Source organism: Fistularia commersonii, chromosome 13, assembly GCF_037954325.1.
Source record: "Fistularia commersonii isolate RoL2024-O1a breed Wild chromosome 13, RoL_Fcom_v1.0, whole genome shotgun sequence".
Classification (NCBI taxonomy): domain Eukaryota; kingdom Metazoa; phylum Chordata; class Actinopteri; order Syngnathiformes; family Fistulariidae; genus Fistularia; species Fistularia commersonii.
This window is the reverse complement of record NC_141296.1, coordinates 5,534,512-5,547,731: the sequence shown is the minus strand read 5'-3', so window position 1 is coordinate 5,547,731 and position 13,220 is coordinate 5,534,512. Positions and strand designations below refer to the sequence as shown.

The 13,220-nt window shown below is 39.9% G+C and overlaps 1 protein-coding gene and 1 long non-coding RNA gene across 4 annotated transcripts in view; both read left to right on the top strand.

Annotated features, from left to right (window-relative positions):
* The first annotated feature begins 661 nt into the window (after nt 1-661).
* The window catches only part of tsc22d3 (TSC22 domain family, member 3), a 28,574-nt gene continuing 16,015 nt past the window's right edge, over nt 662-13,220 (top strand). The window contains exons 1-2 of one of the 3 annotated variants that reach the window (XM_086158495.1): nt 662-990; nt 1,131-1,499. In XM_086158495.1, the coding sequence (XP_086014621.1) occupies nt 1,162-1,499 (338 nt within the window). In that variant the 5' untranslated portion in view covers nt 662-990; nt 1,131-1,161. Of the gene's footprint in view, nt 1,500-13,220 lie in introns of all 3 variants that reach the window. The other 2 variants (XM_086158494.1, XM_086158493.1) reach the window with 2 other exon arrangements.
* On the top strand, nt 1,526-12,928 carry LOC147227701 (uncharacterized). Its single transcript, XR_015107029.1, has 2 exons — nt 1,526-4,135; nt 4,222-12,928. It is a non-coding gene; the product is annotated as an uncharacterized LOC147227701 (long non-coding RNA).

Below are 13,220 nucleotides of genomic sequence, written 5' to 3'. Positions count from 1 at the left end.
CAGTTGTGACTGAGCAAAGGGGGGGTTCACTCTGGACCAGTCACCAGTCGATCACAGGGCCACATAAAGAGACAAACAACCATTCACTCTCTCATTCACACATCTGGGTAACTTCGGGTCTCAAATAAACCGACTGCATGTTTTTAGATTGCGGGTGGAAGCCGGAGAACCTGGAGGAAACACACGCAGATATGGGCAAACCACATAGAATGACATGGTGGAACTGAACCGGGGACCTTTTGGCTGGTAGATTACAAGTACCAACCATTGCACCACCATGCTACGCTTTATTTTTAAGGTTTTTGTGCTTTACAATAAACACACACACACACACAGGCCAATTTCTTTCCTCAACTCTGCGGAACAGCCTTGCTGGTGTGGTTTATTTACCGTGTACTCATGCAACCTCCCTTCAGCCACTCCTTGTGCTGTCAGCATGGCAGGGCGGAGCTGGTGGATCAGCACGTTTTAAACATGCTCTCAAGGTTCACTCCCTCTCTAGTTTCCTTCCTCTAATGTGTGCGCAGCTTGGCTGAGAAATAAAAGGGGAGGGCCCAATATATTTAACCAGTGACAGTCTTAACCAATCATAGCTATCTCCCGCAACCTCTTGTTCCACCCTTCCCTTTTCCGCCCTCCTTCTCTCTAGGCACGTCAACTGAAGAAAAAAAGTGCAGGGAAAAAGTGATAAGCAGCAGCTTCTGGGTTTTGCTTTCAGGCGCCCTCCTGCTGAATCAGTGTGAGGGCGTCTGTATTTGTGTGCGTGGACGTGTGTGTGTGTGTGTGTGAGGGCAGCTCACTTTTTCTACTGACACAGTAGCAAAACACTGCCGCACCGAAGTCCCTGAACAAAAGGCTAAACCCGGGAGACCGTAGGAGAGAGAAACTGAAGGACTGAAGCAGACCTAGAGGTCCGTCGTGACTGCACTTTTCAAGGAGGAACTCAATCTGCTGTTTTTGCCCTCCTGGCCTTGGACCAGACATGTGACGGTACACAAGACCAGCTTGCTTTCTGTCTGTGTCAGAACTGATGAACATACTCAAATATTGATTGACAGTCTTTGCTTTTCATTTAAACATCTAAGTTCGGTCTCCCGCCGAGACTACAACTCCTGCCCCTTTTCGCCTAGGAGTCGTTTCTTCATCCACCTGTCCTTCAAGATGTCAGACGATGACTGCCGCTCTCCCATCGGCCTGGACTGCTGCAGTTGCTGCCTGGACCTGGCCAATGGGTGCGATTCAATGGCAGGCAGTCCGTCTCAAGGCCTGGGTACCACAGTGGGTCTGCCAGGAAGTCCCACCAGTCCGAGTGTCAATCACTTCCGCCAGCTGCGCAACCAGCTGATGTACCAGAATCTCAACACAGACAAGCTGAACAACATCATGAGGCAGGACTCCTTGGAATCGGTGGTGAGAGACCCCTGCTTCCTGCTCAATGAGGGAATCTGCAACAGCAACATTGACCAGACCATGCTGTCGATACTGCTCTTCTTTCACAGGTTTGTCTATGTGTGTGTGTGTGTGTGTGTAGGGGGTGGGCAGGGGTGGGACTTATTGTTTTTTTTTTTCACTTTTTTCTATTATTACAAATGAGCTCAACCGGGTCTTTCAAATTCAAGTCAAACTTTGTCTGCATTTTTCTCGCTGATATTGAGTTGGTTATCCAGACTTTCTTTTCATGAAATAAGTATCGGCTTGTGCAACAGATATGCAGAAAATCATTGAATTGTCAATATCGTCAAAATGCGTTGTAGTTTGGAGTTCATTTTACAGGATTTCACATCTACAACTCTGGTGGACAAAACAAGATTGTAAAGAAAATGCAAAACTCAAAAAGACCCCACAAATATTCCTCTTTAACTTTGTTGTCATGTTGTTATGATCATTCAATTACACATTCAGTTTATTGCCAGAGATAAATCAAGATCTGATGCCTTCTCTGTTACTTCCAAATAGTGCTTGTAATAAGTTCTTGGCAGTGTATGTTAGGATAAGAATAACCTGCTACATAGCGACTGTCGGCTGGATAGTTTGTTTGCAGCTACAATGAAAGGACTTCAGCCTGAAATTAACAGTTATAGTCCTGCCAGTTTTGACCGTTGCCATCCTGAAGAACTTGAACCAAAACTTAGGGTGCAACACAGATGAATTTCCATACGCTTGGGAAAACAATAGAAGACACAAAGAAACAGAAGGTTTTTATCATCGAATCCATAAATAGCATACATTCAGAGAGGCACAGGTTAAGAAAACATAATATATTGTTCGCATATGTCGGCGATATGATAAAAAAAAGTCATATAAGTTCATCATAAAAAGGGAAATTTCTTTCCTTCTTTTTCTTTTTTGATGCTATTTTATGTTGTGAATAATTTATCTATTATCAATTGTTAAATGACAGGTAAAAGTATGTGGTGCCATCGAAGCAGCTTATACTAGTTTGTAAAAGTTTTATTATAAAGCTCTTTGACACATTCACTCAGGTGCTGCAAGAAGAGTATTTTACCTGACTTAACATTGCTCTAATGCTGTTGGAGACTGTTCTTATCGCTAACTGATGACAGATACGGTGTGACTACAGCCAGAACAATAAAGGTGGACCTATTTACTTAAACCATATGATAGTGCTAATGGCATGTTTCACTTAAGACATCTGATAAACAAACTTTTCCCGAGAACCATATAGTATTTTGATGCATTTAGACTTTTCCGTCTGTTGTCACGCTACATAAGAACCATATTGATGCCTATTGCTTTAAGAATGCGAAGGAGATTTATCGTTCCCTTTGCAGCGCAGCATCATTCAATACAGGGAACAGAATGTCCCTTTATTTATTTATGATTACAAGGGCGTAACATTATGGAGAATAAACGATAAGAAAACTTGTGGTCAAGTGTGATAACTGAAGCAGGTACTTCTCTATCGGAGCAAATAAAACCGGTGAAAAAACGCAGTACTAAACATTCAGGATAATACTTGTACACTTTTTAAAAATTTGTAGATTTCTAAATATGATTGTTACTGACCTATCTCTGCATTAACGGCATCATACTATGAACCCTTTGGCACGCTGACAGGCCTTGGTTAGTATAATTGTGAAAGATTTATTCGCTACCATTTATAGCCATTCATAATGACTGTCGAAGGTGTTTTTTCATGGTTCACCTGTGAGATTTTACATTTCGTCAAATTTGTCAAAACCTAACGCAAAGTATGGTGGATATCATAATAACAGCAATGTAAATTCATCGGGAGGCGGCACAAACAGGTTTAAAATGGCAAGATTTTGGACATTTCTGGCTCAAAATGTTCACCCATGCCATTAGCCAGTGTGACTGTGTGTCCGTGCCAGCTTTGCTGTTTGTCTGACAAACAGACTTTAGCCAGGACACTTTGTTCCATGAACTATTCACTGTCAAGAGGGCGGCACAGATGTGAATCATGTGGCTGTCATAAAAATAGGCTTTCTAGTGGGATTAAAACACAGATGTAAATTTGCACCTTCCAGTTTTTTTTTTTTTTTTCCTGCACAGAAACACAAACGCGCTTATTCAGACATGTATTCGCCCTTTAATCCTGTCAGTGTAAACAAAGAAAGCCACCCTACTGCGTCGAGGTTTTCAGGAGTTCATACATTTTTCACGTACTTACTTCGGTAGACACCTGCTTCGGATGAAAAGTCCGGCTGTGGACTATGACCTCGCTTTGGGTGGCCGTTCTGTAGCACAGCGTAGTCCGAGATGGAAGGACATCTTTTCGACATGAATATCGGGCAGAGAGGGCAGCCGGAAAGCTTGTTATCTAAATGATTCAAGGGTCATAGAAATGTGCTGAGAGGAGAACTGGAACTCATAAGAGCTGCTTGGTGTTTCCAAGGCAGAGCCAGAGAGCCCTGAGGGGGCCGAGATGTGCGATTTCCACATAATAAAACCAGACAAAATGTGTTGATTTACTTTAGGGTTTAGACAGAAACACTTGGAATGAGAATTAAAGTGTTACTTCTGCAAACCTTCACCTCAGGCAGTCAGTAAGTATTGAGTGGCCTTTGAAACCTTCACATACAAGGGTGGACAGGAGTGGAGAGGCCGCAGAAATCCTATCATTCATCACAGGCGGGTGCTTGGTAAATCCAAGGTACCAGAAAACTGCAAAATGAGTGTCAACATCAGAATAACACTGACACCTAATAACACTTTGTTTTTTTTTGTTTTTTTTTCAAGGACCACAAAACGTGGCTCAACACATCTCAAACTTCCCATGCAAACTCCATAATAGTCAGGCATCGACGGCCGTTCCGTCAGATTAAAGAAGCAAAATGCAAGTGAAGCAATTGTACCCGTTTATTGCATACGACGCATTTTGAAAGAAGTTACATGACGGCTGCATCGAACGTAGACTTTGGTTTGAGGTCTGTCGACAGGGGAGATTCGAGGGGACGCTCGTCCCGCGTTTAAAAAAATTGAAAATACAAACTCGGTTGTATGATAAGGGTCGGGACAAATTGGATTTCGCTTAAATATTCACAATCTCTGAAGTCTGATTTATTGCTGTGATATAATACATTGCTGTTATGGCAGCAAATACTTTGTTATCACGGTAAATGTGCCTCGCCGTGTCCTTAGATGACCATGGAGCCTTGGCAGGGATCCAGCTGACTACTGAACATAAACTAACTCGCTCCCTGGTTGGAGTGCAGACAGGATCCAGCTTTGTTGGAGACCCCACAGAGATCTGAAACTTCACTCTGTAATCCAATAAAAGGAACATAAGTGCCTCATGGCAAGAAGTAAGACATTTTTGAAGATGATGTGAACCTTTATTTACCGATCCGACGTAAAGATGAAATGTCTGTTCTTAAAAACACTCCACGGCTAAAGAATAGGGCAGTAACCGTAACAATAGAGAGGAAAAGAAAGACACGTTTGCTTTCAGTACTGCAAATGAGTCACTTAGCAAAAGTGATACATCTTGCGTGTCTGCAAAAATGCACAATGTTCTTTTTAGTTGTACGGTTGTCTCTCACCGCTCTTCCCAAATAACAGGCTTGAACATGTCAAGGCTTTCCTTGTTGTCAACATATGCTGTATCCAATTACATTTTTTTAATCCAAATTGTTTTCGAATTCGGAGCGAAACTATGGAGGACAATTGGCGTGTCCTGTACGGAAAAAACTGCATGCGTTTGAAGAGAGTTACATAACTTCATAAATTGCAGGTGGCATTGAAGGTGGGTGTATACAGAAAAAAAAAAAAAAAAAACAGAAAAAAGTCAAGAGGGCAACGGGAAGGATGTGAGGGTGGAAGAGCAGATTCATGGCTATACAAGCTTAAGGAGCTGCTGACTGAGAGACAAAGGCCATGTCGGCGTGAGCTGAGTAAAGCGAGAGAAAAGAGTGGAAAGGCTTGAAACATCTAGAGACGGAGTACAAGGGTTATATAAATAAGCCAAAAAAGAGACGAGCTAATGACAAAGCATATGATTAACAGTCCTGGTGATCCATAGGTGAGAACTGTAGGTTGACTGTCAATGTGTTGAAAGATAAGATGTTTTTCGAAGTCAATGGAGGAAATTTGTTGGTCTGAGGAAGTAAGTAAATAAATGATTGAATAAATAAAAGAATGGCCACGAGTGATTTGAAGGTCTTAGGATCCTTCGTATTCAACCGAGATACTGTCTTGCTGTGTTTTTAAGTTGTGATTCTGTTAACATGAAACCGCGCTGTTGCTATTTGTATTTGTAAGACAGCGGTCGCCGCGATGAGTCGACATTGGCTACGTAATCCTATATTTTTTTGTACTACTCTTCTTTTTGGGGGGGGGGTTCTAAACAGAAGAAGAAAAACAACCCATATATTTTTATGTTTTCCATGTTTTAGAGAGATGAGGTGGTGATAGAATTTTTTTTTTTTTTTAATATGTGCCATGTTCTTTTTTTGATGAATATTTAGCACACGTACCTTAAACGCTGAAACTAACGCACACTCAGTGATTTTCACAATTACATCCACTTAGCCCTGCAACTGACACACCCTGTACCATAGCTGATGCAACCTCCTGTGCACAGCCCTTTCTTTACAAACACGACCGTGACTCCATTTTCCTGGAAGCATACGGAAAATGTAACATATATGGAACACAGTGGAAAGATTTGCATCTTTAGACGAGCACCTGATTTTTGGCTACTTGACCTCACACCAGGGTGCAGTCCCCCAGTTTCAACATAATTAATCTTAAAGACGTTTCACCCCTCAATGTGTTATACTGAAAAAATTCTAGTCCAGTTGCCCCGACAAGAAGATTTCGACATGAATTCACCATGACCTGGGTGACCGAGAACCTCCGTAGGCATGATCAGCAACATTGTCTTCGGTTTTAATTCTTGTACATGTAAAATACAGAATAATTGAGCTATCTTATAATATAACCAAGGAAATGGGAAATAGATCTTCGTAACTATATACCCAACATATATTTATACATGCTGTGTAATGCATACTAACCTATTTTACTGGTATAGTTTTAATAATTCAGATATATCAGGAAATGACAGCCTATTTCTCCACTATAAATAAGAGAGCATCACTTTTCTTATATCATATGGTAACGAAAAATTCATCATTAGTATCTAGCTGTCGCAAAACGCGATTGATTTAAAGAAATGACAGCTGACCAGCGATGATCTTAGCGTGTGATTTCTCACCAGGATTCCATTATTCGGATCCATAGTCTTGAAGGTTAATTTCAGGTTGATGTACCACAAATCATTTGGAAAAAGGCAAAGTAAAATGGGTGAAACATAACATTAAATAAAGGTTGATATTCATTTTCAGAATGGCATTGAGTGTCCATCTGAAAAGGTTTGCGTTATATTCCGAATACAGCCGTGGACTTTTGAGCAGTTGTGACCAGGCCTGTTATCCAAGTGGTTATGTTTAAAATGACCTTTGTGCACGAAAGATTTACAATAGGAATTTGGCTAACCACACCTAATGTCTGAAGAACACACAGGGAGGCACAAGTCGCTTTTCTGATATGGGAAAGAGCTGTCGTGGAAGAAGTATCGTAAGAAATTGCGTTAATCAATTAGGCAGTTGTGACAGATACTGAATAGATCCCTGAATCCCTGATCTTAAGTTATGACCTTTCAGTCACAAATAGGGATAATTTGCACAATGAGTTTTTCTCCCTTATAAAGATGGACCAATGTATTTTGGTTTACAGTTTTCTTAAATATATATATACAATAAAAATACAAAAAAACTAAACATGTTCAATGGCAAGGACAAGCTTAAACCTGGACTGAGAACCTTCATAGAAGTATTAACAATAATAACAATTGAATTTGAAAACCAATCTAATTTACCTCTCCATATCATTCCAGGCTTGGTTACAAAAATCCCAGATGACCTTGATAGCAAATGTCTGTTTGTGAAATAAGCCTTGTAATCTTTTAATCACCCAATCCTTTACTCTCCAGCGACAGCTGCAGGGGTCAGGAACAAGTATTATTTAATCTGTCTGTCTGGAAGAGCTCACGCAAAAATAATGCAAACATTGACATTCATTTTTTCAGTGGAGGTTGCTCAGTGCATTTGAGTGCAGGCTTCTATTTCGTAGTCGGCGGTAGTTAGGCTATTTGTTCCTCTAGCAAATGCAATGAAACCTGAAACAACATCCTGTATTAAAAAAAAAAAAACAAGTACAGTGTGTTCAAAATGACTACATTTACATTCATTATTTCTCTTTTAAAATTAAGATAGAAAAATTCAATCTGCAACCTCAAGCTGCTGTTAGAATAATCATATTCTAGCTGGTGATGGCTTTGGAAAATGACAACCATATACAATGGGAAAATGTTGAATATCCTGTCTCTTTCAAAACAGCGACACAGAAGAATAAGCAAATACATCTAAGAAAAAATGCTTCACCACAGATATTATTGCCCAATATACTCTCCTAATCAGACAGGATAGAATAAAAACAACAACTTTGGATGAAAAATTTTACATGAAATGAAAATGAATAGTTTGCTGTAATGTATTTGCTCTTGGGAACTGGAGATTCAGTATCACATTATCTAAAAATAGAGAAGGCACATTACATTTAAGCAAGCGTTTAAGTATTGCCTCAGAATGAAGGAAAATTGCAGCTGCAAAATATAGTCACATTAACGTACATTATATGGTCATTAAAATAAATTTTAGTGCCAAATTCCCCTATCATTGCTTTGGATTGAGAGTCCAACTCAGTTACTCCACTGGCAACAGTTGCAGAGTTGCAGCTCCACGTGCACCTGAGCTGGATTAGAAATCTTGCAGGTCACACCGTCCGATTTCCATCCAATTGGGTGGAGTTGGAGGAAAAACTTCCATCACACATCTTCTAGCTTTACCGAATCGCACCTCATTGACACAAAATAAATTCAGTGAATAAATGTTATGGAAACAAAACATAAAACATGTATTTTTATGAATGTTTTTATAAAAGCCAGTAGCTGCTGTAATTACGTAACGCTGGAACTGTGCTTCACGAATAAGGCCATTTTCAGTTTAGCCATTCCAAACTAATTTTGGAAGAGAAGCCCACAACACATACAAATAAACACTTCAAAACAGAGAACACTTTCTTAAAAATGTAGTTTTTTTATAAGAAAAAAAGTATGGATAATGTTGTGTGCCAGCTCCTAGTTGGCAGTAGTTCGGCTTATATAAGTCTGAGGGTGGGAATGGGGAGGGGGATGTCACCATGGCTTGTGCACAATAACTTATCTGTTTGGACCACGGCTGTGGTGCCTATTTAGATAATAACGCAGGCTGTCAACACTGGCCATCACAAACACTCTGCAACTCAGCCCTTTACTTGATTTGTGATCTCAGAGGTGACTGATAGTCTCACAAATAGTTACTTACTATTGTAATGATATAATTGTACTGTTCAAATATACATTACACAGTCATACAGGTTTGCAAAACACTCGATATTAGAGATTCATGCAGGGTTTCTGACTGCTGCTTGCACAAAGCTATCTAATGCGCCACAGCTTGAATCAGACAGTAGAAAATATATTCTTCTTCTACTGAGCGGGAAGCTGAAATGAAGAAACTAGTAGTCTTGCACCCAAACCACCCAGGCATTGTGATAAAAAGCCCTAGCTGGAGGGCAGTAAAACTTTGTTTCTGTTCTGATTTCATTAGCATGGGATTTACACTTTTTATCTAACTCTGCAGAAAGACTCACAGTATGACAACCCAGGCTGCAACTAAAGAGCCAGCAAGAGTTCTGCTGAGATGAGGAACCTCAGATCTCCAATAGCTACCTGAATTATGTAAAGCAATATTTATAGGGAACCAAATTTAACTGTTAAAAACCTAGAATGATTTTTTTTTTACCTGCCAGTTTTCATTTGCGGCATGGAGGGACATATTTTCAGATTTATTTAGAAACTCATTCCATCTGTTTGGATGGATACTTCTTTCATAACACCACAGGCAGTCATCCCACACTGAGTTAGTTTCTTTTTACCACATTGGTGTGCTTTGCAAAACTTTCAGACAGAGCCAGACCTTTGGATGCATGATTAAATGAAAGCGAACGCGCACACATGGGCATAGGCGATCATCAGCAATCCTACCATGAGTTTTAATTTCAGAGGGGACCTACAGCTTTGTAACTACCATTTTATCACCATAGAATCTGCATGTGGGGAAAACACAAAGGATTGTTGTTCACCTTGCTCCGGGACACTCGATCATAGGAAAGAGAATATGTGATGGAACAAATTCCAGAATGCATATCAGATCTAATTTTTGCTCAGCTCGTAGGATACAAAATGAGCCATACAAAATGTCCATTGTTACATTACCCTCTAACTTGCTAAACACCACATCCTCACCATATTAAGTCGCACTAGGGTTATTTGCTCTCATTTCCCTCTAACAATAAGGAAGTTGTCAAGAGTACCTGGTCTATATGCATATACACAAACAATCATAAATGGTTGTTTTCCTTGCAGGTATATTAGCACTGAGGTTGCCACGTCTCGCTTCCGAGAGTTGCTTAAAAAGAAACCGGTCGCTTATCCGCACCTCAGCAGGTGTGCATGAAGCCATGGTTTTTAAATTACGGAAAAGGTGACGGCACCACAACAAATTACAAAGTTCTATTTTTGAAGTTACTGTACATCTGCGCACTGTATATGTATGTGTGTGTGTGTTTCCTTTTTTAAATGTATTTCTGGATTCTCTAGTAAACAGCCCTGAACTTGGGTGGACATGTAATTAAGTTTCCAAAGTTTCCCCAATGGTAATGCCAGTGGTATGACAAGGCATAAACAAACATCAGAGCATATGTCAAACTCTGTTACATCATTACAGAAATACTTATGTAATGCAAGTCTCTAAAAGTCAATGTGTAATTACATTTACTGGGGTGCCCAACACCTGCATCTCATCAAACACAGATACAATTGTATGTTCAAGCACCACATAGATGTTTAAAACATGAAACACAACTAAGGCTTTCATTTTGAAAGACGTGTTAAGCCCCGTCAGCCTCGTGTCTGTGAATGTCTGTTTTGAACTGCCATTAGTTGTTGCATCATTCAAGTTAGCTTTTTTTTTTTTTTTGCACAATGTATAAGACTTGAGAAATAGCGTGCAAGTGAGAGATTTAAAGCTACCCTCTCAAAAACTGAGTAAAAGAACATACTGGACCAACCTGCAAAACCCTCTTCCCCTAATATATTGCTTTCAACTGAGTACTTGGGGAGTTTGTTAAAATAACAAAATCATTTAAATGTGAGAAAAAAAAAGCATCATCTGTAAGTTATGAATGCAGTAGAGTTGCCGCTATGTATTACAATTTGGAGTAAAAGGCAAAATAAACCCGGGCAAAGCCCCATGAACCATAATCAAACTCTGACTTTTCGGTAATGAGTATGGTTTCCTGTTTCTTACAAGACCATCCAAATTTCAAAACTCTTGTTGGCTTCGCTGCCTTTCTGAGCTTTTTGGAGGGAAGCCCTGTGAGGGACAGAAAAGAAAAAAAACAAACCAAAAAAAAAAGTGGAAAAGTAGTGAAAAGAGAATGAAGGAACCAAACGAGAAATTTAAGAGACGAACACGCTGAAAGATTCAATGCAATCTTTTCGTACGCTCTATCGAAATGACACTTATCACGGTAAACCGCAGATAATAAAAAATGAATTGTTCCATTGCATAAATAACTGGCTTTGAAAATTCAGGGACTTGTTCCCGCTACCACTTCTACAGAAAAATGGGAGACGCAAGAACGATTTTGCCTCTCCAGCAGGCAGTGAAGGCGAAATGAAACATGCACGGCGTGCTACAAAGCTGGATTTCTTTGTAAGGATATGTCTTTTGTAAACAAGCGCCAGTGAACGAGAAAGAGAAATGAAGGCGTGTGCCAAACTTCAAGGTGTTTGTGATTGTTTCTGGCTCACAGAAACAAATCGAGTGAGATGCAGACACAAGCAATCCAAAAAGAGCAAAAATAAGAAAATGTATGTGTCCAACATCTCACTTCTGACTTTATGTATTTGTGTTTAAAAGTGGTAGATGCACCAAGGAACTGCCTTGCAGTCATCACTGAGGATGCATTGTGCCCGAACTCCCTTTTTTTATGTTGTGCCATCATGAGAAGAAAGTATCACCTGTGGCATCAAATGACCTCTCTCTGCATTCACTCTGCGATGGTGTCACCAAGGAGAATGACTCACAGATCACCTTTATGTTTGTATGCTGTGATATTTAGACGGTCTTAGTTTGGGCTAAAAAACAAACCTCTTAAAACATGCGGCTCCTGGAGGATTACAGTGATTTGATACTGGGTTTACAAATCAGCGAGGCTGCTGCCAAGAACGAACTCACCAAGGAATGTTGACAAATGCTGAAATGCTCCGTCTTCTCTTTCAGCTGCTCTTCACTATCTTTCAATCTCATTCATTTTCACATGCAAATAGATTCCACACAGGCTGCCATCTATGTCTCTGACACAAGTCGAGTCAAAGCCCCAGCACACAGAAACCTATATAACTGTAGCGTGCATGAAATGTGGCATTTAAGGGGAAATAAAAGTCCACAACACTGTGGTCTGGATGGAGAAAAAAAGGAAATTCATGTAACTGTCAAGGTCATCACCTTTCAGTACTCGTGTGTTGATGTGTGGAGATTTTCTTGTATAGGCTTCAGAGTCCAAACGAAAGTGAAAAATCACAGCTGTCCCTCGTTTCACAATATTTCATACTGAATTTTAAATTATGAGAAATTACTATGCCACATAATCCAAGTGCCTGCTCTTTAGACTTGAAATATTTGTAGCGGGCCTCTCAAATATTACCTTAACTATTCCTGTGCTTATTGGCCAGGCCTTTGCATGGGACCGCCTCACATCTGAAGGAATTTGAGGGGAAATTATTGTCATCTGTGTAACACATGAAACTTTTCTCTTTTCATTATCTCCATCTGTGAGTTCCACATACTTAGTCACCCTAAGAATGGAACTGTTCCATCAGTGTGGTTTTGAGTTGGTAGTTCCATTGTTGCCTCCTTGATACCTGACCGTTTCTCCCGATTCCAAGAAGGTGTCCTATCCTCGATTAAGTTGCATAACAAACTGACAGTTTGTGGAGATAGTGGAGAAACAAATACAATCCTTCTGTGACACTCAGGGTTTTGACATGATTGAATGCATCGTATCCGATCCAAGTTTGTGTGAGGGTATATTTACGAAGCTCATTCAAACATAGATCCCAGCACACACTTTGGACAGGATGCTGTTGCAGCGCGTATCAAAGAAACAATAAGAAACACCCTGATTGAAGAGACATACACATCCACACACACACACACACACACACACACACGCACGCACAAAATCTTGGTATTTAATGACAAACAGCAAAGAAAAATAATATTTAAAATCATAATAATAATACTTCCTATATCAAATGAACATCCTGGTTGACAATCTTGAAAGCCCCAATAGGTCAACATTGCAATAAGCCTATAATTCTTTGAAGCACCTCTTATTTATTTTTATTTTAGTATGCATTTGAATGAAATTAAATGAATTTACCATCGTGCAATAAGTATGCGCCAAATACGTACAATATGACATAGTCAACGATCGCAATATGAGTCCCCCATAATGTCTACTGTGTTGTGAATGAATGAAAAATGGTGCAAAGTAGTCCATGGCTC